General features: G+C 35.7%; 2 protein-coding genes across 2 annotated transcripts; one reads left to right on the top strand and one right to left on the bottom strand.

The window, feature by feature from the left end:
• Nucleotides 1-1,566: 1,566 nt before the first annotated feature.
• Nucleotides 1,567-3,241, top strand: LOC130710249 (uncharacterized). Its single transcript, XM_057559450.1, has 2 exons — nt 1,567-1,795; nt 2,197-3,241. Exon 2 carries the CDS (start codon nt 2,198-2,200, stop codon nt 3,179-3,181), a length of 984 nt encoding a protein of 327 aa, XP_057415433.1. The 5' UTR covers nt 1,567-1,795; nt 2,197; the 3' UTR covers nt 3,182-3,241.
• A 2,721-nt stretch (nt 3,242-5,962) lies between these two features.
• Nucleotides 5,963-9,992, bottom strand: LOC130710250 (peroxidase 73-like). The gene is made up of 4 exons (XM_057559451.1): nt 9,712-9,992; nt 9,405-9,605; nt 8,420-8,585; nt 5,963-6,633 (listed from the first exon to the last, which is right to left on the bottom strand). Exons 1-4 carry the CDS (start codon nt 9,919-9,921, stop codon nt 6,242-6,244), a joined length of 969 nt encoding a protein of 322 aa, XP_057415434.1. The 5' UTR covers nt 9,922-9,992; the 3' UTR covers nt 5,963-6,241.
• Between the last annotated feature and the right edge of the window lie 12,413 nt (nt 9,993-22,405).

Genomic DNA, 22,405 nt, shown 5'->3' on the forward strand with positions numbered 1-22,405 from the left:
CCCCACTCCTGTGCTTTTGAAATAAGCCCTGAAAAAACTTCAGCACGTAAAATAAACAGATAAGGATATAAGGGATCTCCTTGCCTCAACCCCCTTGAGGATTTAAACGATCTCCTTGGGCACCCATTAAGAAAAACAGAGAAACTTGTAGTGGACACACAAGCCATAATAGTAGAGATCAATCTCATAGGGAAACCCATCGAAGATAGCACACCAGCAAGAAAGCTTCATTCTATGCGATCATAGACTTTTGCCATATCAAGCTTCAACCCCACCACACCGTGCTTCCCTTTCCTCTTCTTCTTCATATAATGAAAGGAATCAAAAGCAATGAGCTCATTATTTGTAATTATTCTGCCCGCGCTAGGATCCATTCCATGATTAAGCACACCCAAATACACATCAGCAACCTCCAGACCCACCACATGCCAATACCTCTGATACAACAAGGCAGGAAGGCCATCAGGCCCAGGTGCAGCAAGCGGCTTCATTTGTTTAAGAGTCATCCAAACCTCCTCTCGAGTAAAATCTTCCTCTAAAATTCTTTTCATCTCATTCGTCACTCTCCCCCACACCACGTCATCATATAGACTACCCATATCTCCAGGAACAGATGAAGAAAATAGGTTCTGATAAAACAAAGCCAAAACTTATGCAATATCCTCTTCTTTATCAACCTCTCTCCCAGACTGATCTTTAAATTATACCACTTTTAATAACTTCAAATCATTACTAACCATTATAAACATTATAAATTGGATTTATTGATTTACAGAATTGGTTCCTTTTTATATCCTATCAAAATTTATTACTAATAAAGGATTTATACATTACGAATAATTCATTACTAATTATGAATATAGTATTATTAGTTTAATTGAGTTAAGGAAAATTCTTTCTCATGTTGGCATATACCTTCAAAGGTCATAAGTCATCTTTGAATTTGTCTCCACCATGATCACAGGTTGAGAAAGGGTGGAGGCCAACCTAATGCCTTTTAGATCACCCCAGAGTTCAACACTAAACACTTACCGAGTTACATAAGTCTAAACAAGAATAAAACTCAGCAAGCACCTTCCCTAAGCAACACAAATCAAGCCTCCACACGTAGCTCGAAGATCCGGTTGGAATACTGATCCATCAACATTTAATTTGAAAACATCAGGTTTAGGGAACTTCCAGACTATCAACTCTCCAATCAGTCTCTTTTTAGCTTAATTGGCTTATCTCACAGAGATTGAAACTTAAAATAAAGTTGAATCAAATCATAATAACCAATAACCATAAAATCCGCAGCCAAATTTACCTTCATGCAAACATGCAACAAATCAACCCTAAGGAAAAAAAACCTTGCAAGGTGAACACACTCTTTGACTAATGTCTCTAGTTCCATTGAATTGGAAGTACTTTTGGCATCTTCTATCTTAAATACAAGTACACACCAAAAAAATTTAAAAAATTCTGATTTTAAGTAGGCATGGTGGCATGAGATTCTTCAAAACCTTTTTATATTAGTTAGCTAGTACTACCACCATTTCCTTTCCTATGATTGGCAGAAAGAGTCCTAGACGAAAGTTAACCATGTTAGAAATTGACAAAAAAAAAAAAACATGTTAGAAAGCATTTCAAAAGCCACGTGCCTTTGACCAAAACGACTTCCAACTTCGAAGCTTCGGAAAGGTCAAGGTTCCATCGTATCAAACCCTAATCTTCCGCTTCAGAACCAAAGCTTCTACTCTAGTCTTCCAATTATTGCAATCGAATCAACCGGATCAATCTCAATTTCCACTTTAAGGTTGTTCCTCATTCTCCTTTTACTCCATTTCTCTGTTTTTCCAGCTTCATACTGTGTTGTCAATTTTCGTGTTTTGATCAATTTTAGGTATTGAATTTTATTCAATTTGCGATTTGAGTTAGCTTAGCCACTGTTTTGATGTATAAATCGTAAATTATTGCTTGTTTTTACTTCCTGCTGTGAAAAACAGCGCATTTTGTAGTTCAATTTGTGATCTGTGATTTTCAATTGTGAACATAAACAGTGATGATTTGACCATTAAGTTATTGGATTTTCAATTTTTTTTAGCTTTGAAAATATTGAAATCTGGGTTTTGGCTAATTTGCTGTTTTCAATTCAATAGCTGCTTGCCTGCTTGTATCGGTTGTATGATTTGTTTTTATTAATATTTGGTCAAGTAGGATGCCGGCAGCGCGGTATTTTTCTCCCGTAGACACGTTAGAGCAGAAGTTGCAGATTGAAAGGAAGCTTGGAACTGTGAAAGCGTGCAAGTACTTCAATCTTCTCACGAGATTTCTCAGTGTCAAGATAAGCAAACATGAATTTGATAGACAGTGCAGGGCGACTATTGGTAGGGAAAATATCCATCTTCATAACCATTTCATAAGGTCAATCTTGAAGAAGGCAAGTCTCTCCAAGAGAGGCAACATAATAGGAAGTTCTTTGAATGTGAAAATTCCAAATGGGTGTAATGATCTTCAGTTTCTGTGCAAGGATTTTCTTCAATCTCCTCGAAAAGTCAGGACTCCGAGTTTGCGTGACCGTAGATTCAAGGATCGTCCCAGCCCTCTTGGTCCTAATGGGAAGAACGTGAACATTGGGTTTGAGGATTCAGTTCGTGAAATTCATGAGCAGCAAAGTAATAAGGAACTAGATTCTGCAGCTAGCAGGATTCCCCTCTGCGTGGAAGATGGGGAGGAGGTTGATCAAGATTCTGAGAAGGTGAACATTTATATGAGGAGTCCTATTCAGCCACCTCTTGCAATTCCTACCTACAATAAAGGAACTCGTACACTGTTACATAATGGATTACCATCTGGCACTGATACCTGCCAAAGTATTGGCGAGCTACCTGATACGCCCTCTTTGACAAAAAGGTTGGAGCAGAAATTGGAAATGGAAGGATTTAAGATCTCTGCTGATGCAGCGGCCTTGATGAATAAAGCACTTGACACCTACCTCAAAAGATTGATAAAACCATGTTTAGATTTAGCCGCTTCAAAGGCTGTAAACAGATCTAATGGTCCAATACAACCTGGCTTGAATGAGCAAATTGGATCTGTTTCTGTCTCTGACTTTAGAACAGCAACAGAGTTGAATCCTAACATACTAGGGAAAGATTGGTCCCTACATTTAGAGAAGGTTACAGGCTCAATATTGTATTGAACAAAGCTTTATGAGTTTTCCTCCAAGTAATAATTAATAATATTGGAATGGGTTAATTTACTCTGATATTGATTTTTAACTCTAAACATTGCTGACGTACAGTGGAAATAAGTTTTGAATGTTTATTGAATTGGTGGGAATGTCTTTTTGGTGTCATAGCTCTTGATTTTATTAAGATTTTTTAATAAATCACATATTCAGGTTTTCTGGGCTTAACTTGTGTTCCTTGGCGTTCTGTATTTTAGGTATCATTGATGAGGTTGTGTGAGAAATTGTAGTTTCTTTCAATTACATGGTTTTTATATGTAAACACTATACTTCTGTTTCTCCTCTATGTTTAGTTTATGTATTTTTTAGAGGTCTGAAATCTGAATAACATAATAAAAGAAAAAAGAGGACCTTAAATAAACAATAGTTTCTCAATAATGCATATTTAAACAGTAACAACAAGTTTTCTGATTTTAGCTGTGCTAGTTAGGTCTCTACAGATGTGAATGTAATAGTGTTCTAATTTAAGTTTTTATCACAAGAGATATTTAAGTAATATAACTATTGTAGGGGAGACATGTTTCCTTTTCACCTGTAGAATTTCCTCTTACAAAATTGCATTTTTTGCTGTTGGTATAGAAGACATGAATGATTACATACTTTGACTTAGAATACAAGCTCTTGGTTTCTGGTCTTCTGCACTCTTTATTTGCATTGGATATGGTATCAGCATGTTTATTTTAATTTTTTTTCCTTAAACTGTCTATTTTTTATTTATGAATGTTCAAGTTTACCTCAGGTTGAAATTAAATCTAACATTATAGTCTAATAGATTCTAACCTAAAGCTCCACTCATCTATTGAGTTTTATTTTAGTGGTTGGGACATGATTATCATTTTGAGATGCCTATGTGATTGCAATCTTATATAATTAAGAATCTTGAAGGTTAACTAAACGTTGGCACTATGCTTGAAAAACACATTAATTTTAGATATTGTTACCTTTTCTATCATATATCACTTATGTCTACTTGAATGTAAATTCTTTATTGGATTCTGATTATTAGTGTATGAATTAGTTGTTTGATTATTTTTCTTCCTTTTTATATGTGATGTTTTATGAGTATATAATTGCTTCCTGCATGCTTTTGTGCTTGTCTAGTCTTTGTAATTGCCCTACATATCACATTGAAAGGTCTGCCTTGTGATGTAGAATTTGGCCTTTAAGTCAGAAGAATAGGGTATCCTAGCCTTTCTCAATGAATTTATGAACTTGATTTGTGGAGAATTGATTAGAGGTAGTGATTTTATCTTTTTAAGGGTTATTTACCAAGTAAATGATATGTCTCTTCCCTAGTTGCAGAGTGTGCCCTTCAACAAATTTAGAGCATTCCTTGCAGATTGTTTATGTTAAGTGATGATGTTTATTTTTGTTATGGGTATGTCATTTCAACATTGTCTTTTGAGTGTGTTGATTCTTGGTCACGCCAGGCATCAGCCTAACTGTGGCTTCTTAAATTATTTTGTTGAAGAGTCTTAACTCACAATGAAGTTGCATAGGGAGCATGGTAATTGAGAAGGTAAGCTTGTTGAAGAGTCTAGACTTCTTTCTCTTCAACCTGAGTTGGCTCAACTAATTGAAGGGATATATAAACAGATCATCTTATGTTTATTTTACCTGAACTTTTCATGCGGAAATTGTGGATATCTTCCTGTGCTGTTCACAAAATTATGATGAGGTGCCACTTATTTATTATCTATGAAGAAAATCCATTCTCTTGTACACCCTATGTGCATGAGACAAAGCCCCATTGTACCACTATCACGTGTATGCAACTCTAATTCTGTAAGCACTGAAAACTTTGTATACTGATTTAGAACTTAGCTTGTGTTTCTTCTTTCTTTCTGCTCCAGGGTTTCTTCTTTCTGCTCCAGTATTTGACAATAGGGATTGTACCAGTAAAGCTTCCTAGACCTTGCATTGGTTCAATGTATCTCTCCATGCTCATGCACTTCAATGATTTGAAGGAAATTTCAGGTGCTCTTTACCTGTTAAGAAGCTTACCGAATCTACAAGAACTAGAAACTTTGATGAGTACTCATTACAAGTTCTGTTTAACTTGACTCTGCTTACTGATTTGCAGTTTGAAACATTCTAATCTTGTTATTATTGAGTTATTAAGCCCTAAAAATTTCCATGTGGTTTTGTTTTGAGAATTTGTCGACTGGTTTTCAAGTTCTGGATCTAGTGTTTTGAGTTTTTCTAAGGCTTTCACACTATTACATTATGATTGCTTGTAGGCTCGACTGAAAAGCAAAAAACTCTCAATAAAATGAGTTGAAAAATAATTCCACTTGCTTATACAATGACTAGGACCTATTCAGTTGGACTCTGTCTAAACAATTTCACTTATTCATGACAATTTTAGTTACCTATGTTGAACGCACTAGTTCATTTGTTTTTGGATACATTATATCAGCTTTATTAGCTGAGATGAAAGAGTTGGACCAAACTGTCTTAGGATATTTGGTACGCACTCTTTGTTTCTTCTCTTGTCTTTGTCATTTCAAATGGTGGTGTCTAGTTCTTAATTCAATTAATTGTATAAATTGACTTCAATTAGTTGCATTTTGAATTCAATTGTATAATTGGTGACGAAATCTGTCATTTCAATTAATTCAAGATGCCTTAGGAAACAATAAATTGGTTGTATCAAAAGACTTTTCTTCAAAATGGACCCATTTCAATTAGTGAACACCCTTATCTTAATAGACTTAAAAAGGAAATTGGATATGCTCAAACAATAAATCCATTCATTCATTCATATATATTTCTGGTAACACTCTCTTATTCATTTTTTATGAACAATTCAGGGAGAGTTCATAAATTCAGAGGACTTCTAATTATTTGAAACGTCACACCAAAGAGAAACTAAAGCTTATTCTCCCATCCCATTAAATCCAAACAAGCCACCTCAATATCCCTCACCGATTAATAACATCAAATAATAATCTAACTACCACTTGCAAATTTTTCTCCATCACTCACATTCCTCCACAAAATACATGCTATTTAAAGCACTGAACAATCAGTACGAATCTTCCCATTTCTGGCGGTCTTAACTCCGACGCGACCCAATTTGATCATGGCCGCCGCGAAGTTGGCATTGAAGGTGTTGCTGTTAGAAGCAAATGAATTAACGGTGGCCTTGGACCGTTGATCCGTGAAGAGGATCTGATCAGAGGTGAAGAGACCCTTCCCTTGCTGAAGGTTCTTGTAGTAAATGTTGTCGAATGTTCGAGGAGTCGTAGGGTCCATGTTGATGGCGATCTGGGGGTTCACATTCTTGGGGCACATTTGTTGCAACTGGGTTGCGTAGTTCCTGTTGAGTGTTGGGTCCACTGGGGTGCTGTATATTCTATTCGAGAACCTGTTGCAGTGGGAGAATCCGAGGGTATGTGCACCTGTAAAATAGTTGCAATTAGCATGTTGATAGAGAAAGAAAATTCGCAAGAGTACAAAAGTTACAGCAATGTTTGGTTCTGATTTTTTCAGAATGAATCTTCGTTTTCTTGCTTTTGCATGTGCATTGTGCATGTACCTAATGAGCTTGAAGTTCGGCTTTAACACTGATAAGTTTACACAGTATTTCCAATTCCATTTTATTTTCACTTGCATTTTCTTCTCATGTTACTCTTTTTCTTTTTTTTTTTATCGCATCACTTGTTATCTTTTAGTTTTCTTACTCCTCTTCCTGTTATCTTTTTATTAAATAAAGATAGATTGATGTGAACAAGTCATTTTCCATTTTCCATTTAGATTGGAATATTCTCAGGAGTTAGGACATCTTAGTTCTCGATAAATTTAATATAGATATACATATTATAATGTGTACACCAAACTCATAAATTAATCATGACTCACTTGATAAGATTTCAATTCAAAATTGACAAATAATTGTGTTTTTTTTTTATATTCAATGCACAAATAATTTATCAGATGGTGTCGAACAGAATAGTCAAGCTAGTGATATTTCAAAAAGTCACAAGATATTTTGTGTTTGCACTTACTAATTTTCTACATCACACATTTATAAATTTATGTTGTAGGATTAGGATTAATTCGAGTCATATTTCTTACCAAAATCAAATAGTAGAAATATCTTATAATTTTAGTCGTCTCATTAAAAGATCGGATAATTAAAAAAATTTGGACTTATTAACAACGCACAATCTAAATTCGAACATAATAGAGTAGAGCATGTTTTATTGAGATTTACAATACAAACTTGGTTAATATTTAGTATCAATAGTGTTACTAACACTTAATTAGTTTAGTTTGCTATTTTTTATTAGTTGAAATCCATATCAGATCAATTAAATTATATAGAGTTCATAGTAATTTGATGAGACCTGACTCATAATAATAAATATTTTGCTAGAAAATTTCTTATTGAGTGTTGGTCGTATTAGGTATATATAACACATTATGAGTTTGTTGGCATAGTTAAACTTTGAAATAATTTGCTAGTGATACTAATGTCAAGTTTATTTCCTTCTATATATAGTGAATTGAAATAGAATTTTAACTTTAATGTATTATTAGTGGGGATAAATCATACTTAATAAATTCAATGGTGTTGTCACATCATTTAATTGATTTGACATTTCGTTAGAGTAACTAAACTAAACTACTTATGTAAGTGAAATTTTAATGGAACAAAAGAATAGTAATTATATTAAAATTAAACTCTAAAACTAAACTCGCAGCTTGTTCGGTTTAGATGTTCCCAAAAGCAAATACAAAAACAAAAATCACATATCTCAATGCCTATTGGATATTGTAATAATGCATAACAATATGAAAAAAATGGCCTGATCTCATGAACGTCGGTGGAGAATAATGTACACAAACTCTATCAAAAGTTGAAATTAAGCTTGTTTAGTGTATGTCACTAATGTTAGTTAGATGTATGACGCATTAGCCCATCATTAATTAATTTCTTTCATAGTACAATTTAACATAAACAAATTGTGGTAGTAGATAGATGGTTATATTCTCATTTAGCAGGTGGAATATTTTCTTACGTGTCATAACTTAAATATGCACAATTTCATTGTGTGAATCATCATCATTTTCTTTTTTGATTATCATAAGTTAGATGATAAATATCCAAGATAAACACCTAATTAATTAAGAACTTCTATATGTCAATGGTACACATTTAATAAATAGAAGCAAACGCAATACCTGAGAGTGCAATCATGTCTGTTTGGGTGAGCCCTTGTGACGCAAATAGGGAATTAAGCTGGTTCAAGTTGAAGTTTGGCTCAGGAAGCCTCCCATTTACATCAGAAGCTCTTGAAACTAGCCCATCAAATCTCCCCAATTCAACAGTGTAGGAAGGTCCACCAGCCTGTAGATGAAATTTAATTTACTAATTAATCAATTAATTAACTAAAGGTCCTCACTAAACTCCAAAATCACAGGAATCTCTTATTTGGGTTTTGGTTCTATGCTCCCAAACAGAAAAGCTTGTTTGGAAAAAAAAGAATTTGGTTGTATAAATGTGCATAACATTTTTCTATCAATGGAAGTACAAACAAGATTAAAAAATTAAATATTTATATGCATGTTTACAAACTCATTCGAAAGTCATGGTGAAATTAAAATTATAGTAAAAAAAATATATATCTTCTTAACGTTTGCTTCTATCCAATGTGATTTTATTTTCACTGCGATTTTAAAATGAGTTTCCAAACATGCACTATAAGTCTCTAAACATAAAAGTAACATTTTCAATGTAAACCTTTTGCGAAGAAAATCTAATTTGTGTATACGAAAATAAAAGGTTTTAAAATTTAATATATATTAATAATTTATGTTTATTATATTACTATTCAAATAAGATTTGTTTTGTTCAATGTTAAATTACCTTTTTCTAATTAATAATTCTAAAATCAAATTCACTTTAACCAAAACAAATCAAATTCAAACATGTTCGCGACAAAATCACAATGCACAGAAGTAATTCTCCTCAGCTTTAGTTCATGTCAACTGCAATATTTTTGGCTTCACTATGGTTTTCCACCTTACATCCGAAGATGCTGTCACATAAATTTCTTGTCATAAGTGATTTTTAGCTCTAGAATTAATTATGAAAGTCTTTGCAAACATGTGTTTCATTTATGTCCTCAAGTACAAAAACAGAGTAGTGAGTGATTGAAGTACAAACCAGAACAACAACATCCCGGGTAGCCAAGGCGAGAATATCAGCACACGAAACCTTGTTCCTGCACTGCGGAACAGCGTCCACGGCGGCTTTCGCTTTGATCACGGTGTCGAACCCATCACCCGCCAGTGACAGATTATCAGGGTGATCCTTCTCTGCTTTGTTATTCCCACTAGACGCCACCATAACAGAAGCATCACAACCCTGCAAACCAAAAGCCAAACAGAGCAACATTAGAATTAAATTTCAATTAGCATTAATTAATCACATTCACATTATTACTTAATCAATTGATTGTTGATCTAGTTACCTGAACAAAGCAATCGTGAAAGAAGAGACGAAGGGTAGCAGGAACTGTAACAAATGTTTGTTGAAATTTCTTCTGAACAACACCTTTAACGATGCTTTGAAGATTGGGGCAGGTACTAGCATAGTGGTTTGGGCTAAGCTGAGCAAAACAAGTGTAAAAACACAGCGTTAATGAGAGTGACAGCACAAGTACACGATTAATCTGACCCATTTTGCTGGTTTTTTTGCAGGAAGACAAGAAAACACAGAGCAGAGAACTAATGAGGATGGTGTTTAAGTGGAAAAGTATGAGGGAATATATATATGTGTTGTGAGCTAGCTACACATAGAGGACGTGGTCACGACTCACCAGCCAGTTGTCATTAGAAGCTTTTTATTTTTACAGAAGGGAAAGTTAATTATTTGAATGATAATTGAAAAGGATGGTTGGCTCTGAAAGGGACATGGTTGAGCTTTGGCTATGTCTATAGCCGCCTTCGTCTCATTCAAATGTTTGCTTTAATTTTTGTCAAATTAATGCTTCAGGTTAGGACCACGGGTGGGGGCTCATTTACATCACAAATTCCCAATTTCTAAAATTGAGTGACTATTGACTATATCCAAATTTAGATGAGAAAGAAAGGATGGGAATAGAGATATTTTAAGGAATAGAGATGTAATTGTTGAGTATAGCTCATGCGTAATTTCAGGTGGGCACGAAATGTCTCTGCTTCGCCCTCGCGGTATGGTTTAGGAGTATTATTGTAAACTGGATCATTAATATCCATATATATATGCTAATAACACTGTAACCCACAAAACTATAGCTGCTATATAGTCGCAGACGTAGGCAATTTATCTGAACTGCGTGACTAAAGTCTTGTGTGTTTCTCTCTGCTCCGAATCTATATTCGCGTTACTGATCTAACATAGATGTAATATATATGTATGTAATCAAGAAAATTTACATTAAAAAAAAGGTATATGTAAGGTATGTACATTATTTATTTATCTTCAAGTTAGTTGATTTATCCGTCAACAATATATGAAATTCCTTCTTAAATCACACATAAATTGCTTTTGTGTCATCAAAGTCATTTCAAATAACGAAGGAATCGATTAATGTCCAAATATCTCGATTCGAATCAAGCAATTATTGTTACTAGACCTTAATTAAAGTGAAGCAAATGCTACAAGAGAGTCCTAACCTATTTCTATATAAACACATGTAATTTCAAAGGTAAAACATACGAACTACAAAACTAGCAAGAAGAGAAGGCGAGTTCAACCGGTCAACCTTGTCTCCTAGAACTTTTAGTGAACAGTTACTAAGAACACTTTCAAGTAGAAAAGAATTTACAAAGAGGTACTAAAAAGTTGTTGAACAAGTTGATAAAAAACGAAATAGAGAGCAAAAGTGAGGCTGCTAAATTTAGCACAATAACAAGACTGTTTTTCACTTTAAGGTTAGTTTACCTGAGCTAAGGTAGTCCCTGGTAGAAATAATGTACTTCATTACTATATATCAAAGTTGTTTGGAATTTTCCATAAACTCAAATACATGTGCGCTCCCAGTTTTAACGAATAATCAAAGGGGTCGAATACTCATTTCACACTCCTTTTGTTTTTTCCCAATACCCTTTTTCCCTTTTCCTTTGGATCACATGTTTAAAGATTCCTGTAAATTTAATTGAGTTATCCCCTGCAACCTACCGAATTAAACCCAATTTGACCAGTTACAAGCTTGATTTTGACCAATTCCATTTAACTATTAGGTTGTGTTTGGATGGCGGAATATTTGAGGGGAATATAATTTTAGAGGGTATTTCAAATCCCTTCAATTAAAATACCTGTTTAGATATCTAATGTGGGGAATTCTCAAATTACTAGTAATTAAATGAGTTATTTTACTCCATAGGATTTATAGTTATTGAAATCACCTCAAAATATGAAGGAATTTCAAATTCTCAATCTCTCCCTTAACCCTATCTAAATTCAGTCAAAAAAATTAATCTCGGCTTAAAACCCTAAAATCGGCCATAAACTCGAAAGTCGGCAAAAAACTAAAAAATCGGCCCAAAACCCTAAAAATTGGTCTGACTCTCAAAAATCGGGTGAAAACTCGAAAGTCAGCACAAAACCCTAAAAATTGGCCGATAACCCTAAGAATTGGCCGAAAACGTGAAAGTCGGCCCGAAACTCAAAAATCAACCCAAAACCCTAAAATCAGCCGAAAACTAAAAAATCGGCACAAAAGCCTAAAAATCGGTCGACAATCTTAAAAATCAAGAGAAAACGTGAAAGTCGGCCCGAAACTCAAAAATCGACCCAAAACACTAAATCGGCTGAAAACCTGAAAGTCGGTACAAAACCCTAAAAATCGGTCGATAACCTTAAAAATCGGCCGAAAACGTGAAAGTCGGCCCCAAACTAAAAAAATCTACCCAAAACCCTAAAATCAGCCGAAAACTCAAAAATCAGTCGAAAACTCGAAATTCTGCTGAAAACTCAAAATCGTCCCGAAACCCTAAAAATTGGCCCAAAACCCGAAAGGTCAGGTTTTAGGTTTTTCGGTTAATTTTTGAGTTTCGGATCGATTTCTAGGGTTTTGTGCCGACTTTTAATTTTTCGGCCGATTTTTTAGAGTCGGGCCGATTTTTAGGGTTATGGGCTGATTTTTGAGTTTCGAGCCGACTTTCACGTTTTCGGCCTATTTTTAGGGTTCTATGACCATTTTAGGGTTTTGAGCCACTTTTTAGGGTTTTGTGTCGACTTTTGAGTTTTCGCCCGATTTTTTAGAGTCGGGCTGATTTTTGGATTTTCGGGCGACTTTCGATTTTGCGGCCACTTTTTAGTGTTTTGTGTCAACTTTTAAGTTTTCCGTCGATTTTTTAGAGTCAGGCTGATTTTTAGGGTTTTCGACCGACTTTCGGGTTTTCGGCCGATTATATTAAGATAAAAAAAAAAATTAAATGAAGGAAACTCAATTATATTATCCAAACAAAAAAATTTTACAATTGAGGGAATTTCACCATTTTATCCAAACAAGAAAATTTGAAATTCAAGGGAATCAATTGAATTTCCTAGCATTTAAAATCGCTTGAATTTCTACAATCCCTCATCCAAATACAACCTTATTGACGAATCTCATAACTAAGTTGACCTATTGCAAGTGACTTGCTGAAAACGTAAATGCAGCAACTCAAGATTCTAGAAGAGTACTCTAGCACATATACATGCGGTATCGGAAACTCGAACTTGGAGTTGATCACTTGGTTTGTATTTGAACAATTAAACAGATTTTCATTTTAATTTATATGAAGAATTGCGTTTACTTTTAAATTTAAGGTGTTTGTGAACTTGTTCTTCAAATATATCATAAACACAAATGAAAATGGAGAACTTATGATAATTATGATGAACCTTGTTTAGAATTTACTGACAGTGACAGGTTTAATTGTTGGAGACAATGGTTGATTCCATTCCATACAGCTGGTTACCGAATTATTGTATACAAAAATAATTGGTGCCACACTACAATAAAAAATATTTGGGACACCGGAGACCGCACCAAAACACATTTTATCGGTTTTCTTTTAATTTTTTAACGTTGTGACTGTCTGAAACCACCACAAAATGAGTATTTAGACACCTTTTGGTGGTTCACAAATCACCATAATGCCTTCTCTTAAATTTAAGAATCCCCACGTTATAAGAGAAAAGACATTCATCCTTAGTTTTTTTATGAAGACATTCATCCATTCACCATCAATAGGTTTAGACATACTCCAGAATCATATGTCGCTTCACACCCTTTGCAAATCATCCACCAACACATTTTTTAAACCACTTTATTAGGGAAAGTGTTAAGTCCTATCAAGTGAGTTATATGTGTTGGCGTTAAGTCTAAATGTAAATACCTAAAAATCTCTTTATTTAGTTTAACAATAACAGTGATAGAGTTATAAGTATATCACACAAGCAAATGACTAACTACGATGTTTTGAAATTTCAGAACACTAAGAACTAAGTCTTTGAGAAATCTCAACATCGTCAGATAAAAAAACATCTTCATACTCTCACAAGTGAAAACACATCTGACAAACTGATGCAATATCGTCTGACCAAGTCAGCATGATCGTCTAGTCATGTGTGCCACATTGTCTTACCCATATGTAAGATTATCACATGACAACATTGTCTGATCAAGTACACTGCACACCAAAGTGAAGCAAGTCTAACCCTATTTTTCCAAGAGTCATTCACCTTGGGGTTCTAAACTGAATCGGTCTGAATCGAACTCGAGAAAACCAAACTCATTTTTGTCGGACCGAAAAATTGGTATGACGGATGAAGAGAATTGGTTTTAATGGTTTGGTTCGGTTGGTTCCGATTTGGACTTTAGCCCGACTAAGCCAGTTCTTATAAAAAACATACTTCGCCCAGCCCATTATATGCAGTCCAACCCTAGTTTATAAATAATCATGCTAACTCAGTCTTCAACCTTTGTCGCACTACAAACCCTAGCCACCAACCCCACCTGGCTACACCTACCTTTCTAAGCAAACCCTAAGCGTTGCACCAGCCATCGCTTCTCCTTTCTTCTTTATCGTCACGATGGACATTAGGAGCCTCCGCCATCACCACTAGTCCATCACCACCACTTCTCCTCGTCGCTACAGACCCTAGAAATCACAGCCACCACCACCACTTCTCCTCTCTTCTCCAAATATGAAATTACCTCTCATCTTGAAACATATACCCTAGAAATTACCACCGCCCTTGGATATTGGTTGGATGTTCAACCTTCAAGAACACACCCATCGAACCCGTAAACCTTCAAAACTGAGCCCGAACATCCCGTAGTTATTGGACGATCATGGTGGGCCTGGTGGCTGGTTGTTTTTAAACCGACAATATCGACGTTCTCTGCAAGATTATAACTAGAGGACTTGAAGAAAGTTGAAGAAACAAATGAATGAATAAATTATAAAATTGGATTCAAATTATATAGGGGTTGTCTAAATGACTCATGTGAGTTATTAACTCACAACTCAATGGACCAATATGATTTCTGTATAAATAAATTAATAAATAAAATATAAAAATTCTAATCTACTTATCTTCAATGTGATTGGACGATGAGTTATTTAACTCAAACTTTCTTATATGTCATTTAATTAGATACCCCAATATTATATAATTATATAATGTTCGTGTTTAGAGACTAAGTTAGTGTCTGGAGACTCACTGAGATATATATATATATATATAGGATGTATCTTATGAGAAAGGTGATCTTACATAAGAAAATGAGAATAAATCACGACCGTTAGATCTAATCATGAATGGTCTGGATTAAAACATGAAGTCATGTGACTTTTTTAAAAAGTCACATGACTTTTTTAAATGATCACATGACCATTAATTTGATTTAATCTGAACCATTCAAAATTAGATCTAACGGTCGTGATTTATTCTCATTTTCCCACATAAGATCACCTTTCTCATAAGATATATATATATATATATATATATATATATATATATATATATATATATATACACACACTTTTTGAGAACAAAGTGGTATCTGTAATCCAACACATTACAATTTCTAGGACTCCTTGTGATCAAATGATAAAAAAAAATATCAATTGGACATCGAATGCGACTGATCAATAAAATATCAAATAAGTATGTGGATATATAGTACTATAACTTTCCTTTTAATTTCAAATTTACAGTTGTACCCGTACAATTATTAGGCATCAAATTAAAGGAAAGGACAAATACTAAATGTAGAATATATCATTTTCCAACAAAGGAAGTAGTAGTGTGGAAGGAAATATCCTTAGTTTTATGGATTACATTGTCATATTTCGATTTATTTCTCAAACTAGGTTAAAAAAATAGACTTATAATTTCAAACAGATCAAAGACTATATATCTTAGAGTTAGCTCGGATGTTGTCGGCAAGGACAGGATTGCCTCTAAAGTATGACACATTTCTCACGCAAAAAAAAGGCGATTATATATCTACGTTAGGACTAGAGAGAATTTACTAAGAGATTTCTGGTAGCCTAACTAATTAATAGCTTGATTCGGATTCAAAATTGTAATCTCTATTATTCGCAGCAGACTTTTTCATAATTACATGATTTTATAGGGTTTCTAGGTGGTTTCCTTTTTTCTTTTCTTTTTTGTAGTTTTCTAATGAGAATGTCTTATCCCTCTAACTTCTTACTTTTGTTTCCTAAATATTAAAGAATGTCCTTTCAGGTCAACTATATTGCCACTTGAAGCAAAAATTTCCACACATTATTTTTTCTTGAAAATAATCATTGTAGATTGTCTCATTCTTTTAATTAGAGAATTTAAAATTGAGAGGATTCCAATGATGATTTTGATTAAATTGTAAATTCTCATGCATTGTAGTACATATTTATCTTTTTCTATAGGCTTAAATATGTTGGAGGTCCCTCTAAAATAGGGGTCCTTTGGTTAAGGCCCTTACAAAAGTTTTTGGGTGGAATAAGCCCATAATATGAAAATAATATAAAGTGATAAGCCTCTGCCGTGAGGTTCCGTTTAATTTCTGATGATTCTGCAAACGGCGCTGTCATGAATTATATTTTGTGAAAATTATTCAATTAAAAAGGGTGGCCACGTAAGTAAATGAGGGTTAATAAAATAAAAATAAAATCTAAACCCAAAGTAAAAAACCCAAGTACGTTTGGGGATTTTACTTAGGTTTTTTACTTTGGGTTTTTATTTTTTTTTTATTTTTTCAACCCTAATTTACTTACGTGGAACCCTAATAATTTTCATAAAATATAATCCATTTCAGCGACGTTTGCAGAATCATCAGAAATTTAACGAAACCTCACGGCAGGAGCTTATCACTATATATTATTTTCACATTAGGGGCTTATTCCACCCAAAAAAATTTGTAAGGGCCTTAACCAAAGGACCCCTATTTTAGAGGGACCTCCAACATATTTAAGCCTTTTCTATAATCTAATTTCACTTTTGGTTTCAAGTTTTGATTATGAGTGATTTGAGTTCCTTAAGATTTTTTGAGCATCCCTTAATTTTTAAATTATTTGAAATCAAGTCTCTATTTTTATTATTCTATTTAAAACTCTCCAATTCACATTTCTTTATGAAAAAACTTCACATATTAGGACCTACTTAATCATTCGGGTTTTATTCTCATCCAAACTCGCTAATTAAAATATTAAATTTTAATCAAAAATTAAAATTATTAATTTCCCACCACTTTTAACTCTAATCTGATCTGTTTCAAAATCCTTTTAAATTTAACAAGTTGACACAATTTTTTTAATTTTTTACTTTTAAAGTTGCACCATATATCAAATCCAATTTTTTTATTTTTATTTTGGTATATTGGAAAGATAAGTTGCACCTTATGAATTGATTCTTGGACCTCCCCAACTCAACCCACATGTCTCTTAGCTCTTACCACTAAAATATTTGAAAAGAAAATGAGTATTTAATATAAATTTAGAGATAGATCGACTTGATTAGCTCGAAAAAACTAGAGGAACCAAACATTGTCTCAACTAAGGGACAAAAAATGCAATTAAGGCGAAAAGTTAAAAAAATTAAAACAATAGCACCACCATCGCAATGCCGCCACCGTTTGGTACTCTCTCACAGTGTTGTTGCCTAGTACCTTGTACCGCTACCAGAAGTGTTATTGTCATTTGGCACCCTCAACCACATCCACTTTCCTCCATCATTGCCACCCTCCACCACCGTCAAAGCCTCTCAACCGTCATTGTTGTCCAACACCCTCAATGTGACCATTGTTAGGCACCCATCCATACCTAATAGCCTCCATTGGCCCATCGTCACTATTTAGTACTATGCACCACTTCTATCACCACCCTTAGGCACTGATAGCCACCAAGAACTCTTGCTTGGAGCCACCATTGGTATGCCCTACTATTACCATCACCCTTCACCACTATTCACGCAATTAAGTGCAAGGCAGCTGTAAATGATAATGTTGGTAGATATATCTTACGATGGTGAAGACAACCATAAATTTATAAAGTTCATAATAACTTTTGGGCTTAAATATGTTTTTGGTCCCTCTAAAATTATGGTCTTTTGGTTTAGACTCCTTTAATTTTTTTTTGGTAAATACCCCTAAATGCAAAATAATACTGAGGTTTCAGCCTCTACCGTCACTTTACGTTGATTAGAAAGACCTAAACCAATGAACCTTGATTTTAGAGAGACGTAAGACATGATAAAAATTGAGTTTTAGGTCCTCTAAAATCATGGTTCTTTGGTTTAGGTCCCTCTAAAATCATGGTTCCTTGGTTTAGGTCCCTCTAAAATATGTCACGTCAGCGTCCGTTAGGTAAAGGTAATGGCAGGGGCTTATCCCTCCATATTATTTTTAAAATAAGGGTGTATACAAAAATAAAATATTTAGAAGGGTCTAAACCAAAAAGCCTAACTTTAGAGCGACTAAAAACATATTCAAGCCTAACATTTTTAAGTTAAAACTAAAAGAATTTAAAACCGAAGTTATAAAACTAAAACTTATTTTAATTTTTAAAAATTAGAAGTTTTTTTTGAACGTAACTGTAAGTTATATATATATATATATATATATATATATATATATATATATATATATATATATATATACACATTATATTGTTATCAAATCGCCAGAAGATGGAATATATGTTTTTTTAGATACCTTACAAGTTACAACTTATGTCAGTTGAGCAGTGTATGTATAACAAATATCGTCCTAGTAAAATTACCTTCTCTTAACCACTTGCGAGGATTAAAATCAAATTATCTTGCAAAATTGAACACTTAAACTAAAATTTACTTTATATGACTGAAACCAGACGATAAAACAGAGCTAGAAACATAATTTTTTTTTCGATGAAGCTAGAAACATATTCAACCATTAAAAAAAAACTATCATGGAAGTTTTGGATTAAACAATATTGATATAATGAACTGTCGGTGATTCTTATCTTAGACAAGATTTGATTTAATATTTTAAGCGCTTTTGACACAGTTATTATAATTTATTAAGCTTACGACTCATAACCGTTAGCACAGCAATGGCGTGGTCTAAACATTGCACGTGGTAATCACGCTAGTCGCTACCAACCGAAAACAGAAAGGATTCCTTGAACAATACCAAGAAGTTGAAAGAAAAAACATAAGAAATGTGTCAAGTAAAGGCTGCTAGTGATTCACAAGATGTGACGAACTATCACAGCAGAATTTGCCTCGTTGGTTAATGATTCGGGTAATAGTGACTCGAAAAAAGGAAGTTAGCTAGAAACTGATGCAAGTGGTAAATAATGGAAAATGTTTGACAAAAAGGAAAAAGAGTTGTTCTTGTTTAAGGTATAACAATAGGAATAAAGTACTCTTGATAAACCTTAGCAGAGCTAAAATAGTGTAAGCAATATGTATATAAGGAAATTATCTCATAAATAGTAAAAAAGGTCTCTAGTACAAGGTGAGGACACCCCTTTTTATAGTAGAAGTGATCTTTATCTAGAATGTTCATGGATTTAGGCCTTACATGCATGGCTCAAATCCCTATGTTGAATAAGACAAATACATATGTGTACAATATAACAAGACAAAATAACTCGGACCCACATCTTCTAGCTAGGACCTACGTCCTTATCTGCCAAGTGTTGGCCTTACCGGGCGGGTCAACGGGCTTGTAATGACCCGCCCGGTCCACAAGCCCACAAGACATGAAGCTCCATTTTTTCTGGAGCTGAAATGTCTTGTAGTCGGAGCAAAAATAATCTTGCCGCCCTTTACACGATCGATCCGCCTTATCAGAGGAAGCCCACAAGCCCACAAGACAAGAGACTTCACTTCTTTTGCAGTCTGCTTGTTTTATGAGATTCACGCCAGGTCGCCCAAACTGTTTGACTTGTGCCGTTTCATCTAATGTTGCACCGTTACCGAAAAGTTGCCAACATTAGCATTCAACTGTCGCAGTCTTTTCACGCGGGATTCGAGGGATTGCCTCGGTTTGCGAAAACGTTCAAAATGGTCACGCCTTTTCCACTTTCCTTCTCTCTCCTCACTTGACTTTCCTATAAAACCCCAAATCCTCACTTTTCATTCTCTTTTACTGCTCCTTACTTTCAACCCTTGTCTTTCTGTTGAGGTTCCCTGTTCTCGACGGCCGCTTGCTATTCCGGTGACTTTCCAGTGCTCCGACCACCATTGCTCGTTGCATTCCTATTACTTCACTCATCCTCGGTTAGTTCCTCTCTTTTCTCTTTATTTTTCTTGTTTTTCCATTCATCTTCTTTCCATGAAGCTTCCCAAAATGTCTGCAAAATGACAATCCTACTATTCTCTTTCCCTTAATTCTGATTCTGACGATGGTGACAAAACCACCGTTAGCCAAGAGGTTATTACGGTTGACTCTGATTCGGAGTCCCACAACTCGCCCTCTTCTTCAGACCCCACCCAAAAAAGAACGGTCTCTATAACCTCTCACCTTTCCACTGGTAACCCCTCGACCTCTGAAGATTGGCGCACTAGTGACAAGTGCATAGATGACAAGTGCCTCTTTCGTTCCGTTTGGAACAGTGTTCAATCGTTGAAGAATAATCGCCTTACCGCCCGGGGTTTCACCAGGGTGAACGCCGAAACCGGCCATAACGACGACCTATCCCTGAACATCGCCCCTTGCGATGACAATGAAGTCGTAACCCTTAAACCTTCTGGGGCCGATGGAGAGCCCGCCTGGTTCTATCTTCATGGTTATATTTTTAACGAGCTTTTCATGAAGCTTCCATTTTCCACCTTTGTCTGCGACGTACTTACTTTCTTAAATGTCGCCCCATGTCAGCTTCTACCGAACGCCTGGGGCTTCACTCGTTGCTTTGAGTTGTTGTGTGAGCCGCTAAACTTTGGCCCCCCTTACCCTTTATTTTTATTTTTCTATAAGATTAGCATCGCCAAACCTTCTTGTGTGTCTTTTGTTCCTTTGTCAACCCGCCCCAATATGGCCATTTTCAAACTGTTAAAGAGCAACTTTAAACACTGGCAAAAGAAGTTTTTTAAGATCGTTCACTCGCCTGAAATTCCCAATCTCATACTTGACAAAAAGGATCACCCCTTGTTTCCTCTACACTGGACCGTGAACCCTCGGCGGGATATTACTGTCGTGCTTGAGGCGTTGACCGAGGAGGAGAAACAGGTCGCCTTATACATCTTTACCCTTCCTCAAATTTCCTGTTCCGACCTTTTTCGGGCCACCAAAGATGAGAAACTTCAGGAATTTTTTTGTAAGTTTGGATTTATTGTGTATGCCTTATAATGAGTCTTCCTTGATCGCCTGTTATTAACTTGTGCATTCTTTACTGTTCGCAGCTGAAATGGGCAAGTCCAAAGGCGGCGTCAATGCTGACAGCATGCAAGCCTTAATCGCCAGCCAGGTCGATGCTGCTAAGGGACACAGGAAGAACGAGAAAAAAGATTTGAAGGGTGACAGGAAGAACAAGTCGCCCTTGGTTGATGAGCGTGACCCCAAACGTCAAAAACCTGGTAGTTCTTCCAAGAATGACCCCAAGCAAACAACTCTGAATGATACTTTATCCAGGGCTTCAAAAGACAAGAGAACCTCAAGCAATATTTTCCTGCCCCCAACTCACACTCCTGGCGCTTTTGCCAACTTGATAGCTGTAACACCCCGATTTCGGTGGCGTCACTTTAGTAACCAAAAAGAAAATAAAAGCGGAAAAACGTGAATAATTTTTTTTCGATCGATAATCGTTTTAAATAAATAAAGACTTGTCGAATCAATGAAACATCGACAGAATATAAACAAGACTAATGTACAATATATATGCACACCCCACTGTAACAGCAGCCACGTCACGAGTAACCTCCAGTGACGGAAAGTAGTGCCTGACGGCAAATATGTACAACACAAAACAGCCCGAAGACCTCCTAATCCGACCAACTCCCTGTGACTCCCGTAAAGGGAACCACACAAAAAGCTAAAGGTCGGGGACCTACCCTGCCCCAAAATGAGAAAAGCTGAAGATCAGAGCCTCGACGCTACTCCTACCCTAATCCCTACTAAAGGAATACTACACACCACCCTCAACTACGCACCACCGTGATCGTCGTCTGAATCCGAATCCAAGACGATCAGGTCGATGACTGCATCGGTCCTCACAGTGGGGACTACGGGTACTGTACCCGATCCCAAGGCAGCAGCAGCCGCGACTGTGGGTGAGCTAGACTCAGATGAAGCCCCTCCTACAGGCAACTCCTCTGAAGGGTCCTCCTCGTCCTCAGGTGATGGTGGCGGTACCTCAACTCCAGGGCCATAGTGCACGCCCGGTGGTAGGTTAAAGCTAATCGTGTGGCGTCTCAGGACTCCTTGCGTCAGGTTCCCCATTCGGTCCACGTGGTCCTCCATTATTCGCCCCGTGTAGATGGCTCGGTGAGTGGCGGGGTCAACCACCCACGCACCCGGGGTGCCGGTATCCAGTAACTCAAACCTGGTCCCCCCCGAAGGGACGACCATCTCGAACCAATCGGCCATGGACATCTGACAAAAAGGGCATACATAGCCCCCCATACACAGGTAGCACGCGCAAGGGTCAACTCAAAGAATTACATAATAATACATCCAATAGGCAAAACTTAAATAATAGCCA

The sequence above is a fragment of the Lotus japonicus genome, chromosome 4 (assembly GCF_012489685.1).
Source record: "Lotus japonicus ecotype B-129 chromosome 4, LjGifu_v1.2".
Lineage (NCBI taxonomy): Eukaryota > Viridiplantae > Streptophyta > Magnoliopsida > Fabales > Fabaceae > Lotus > Lotus japonicus.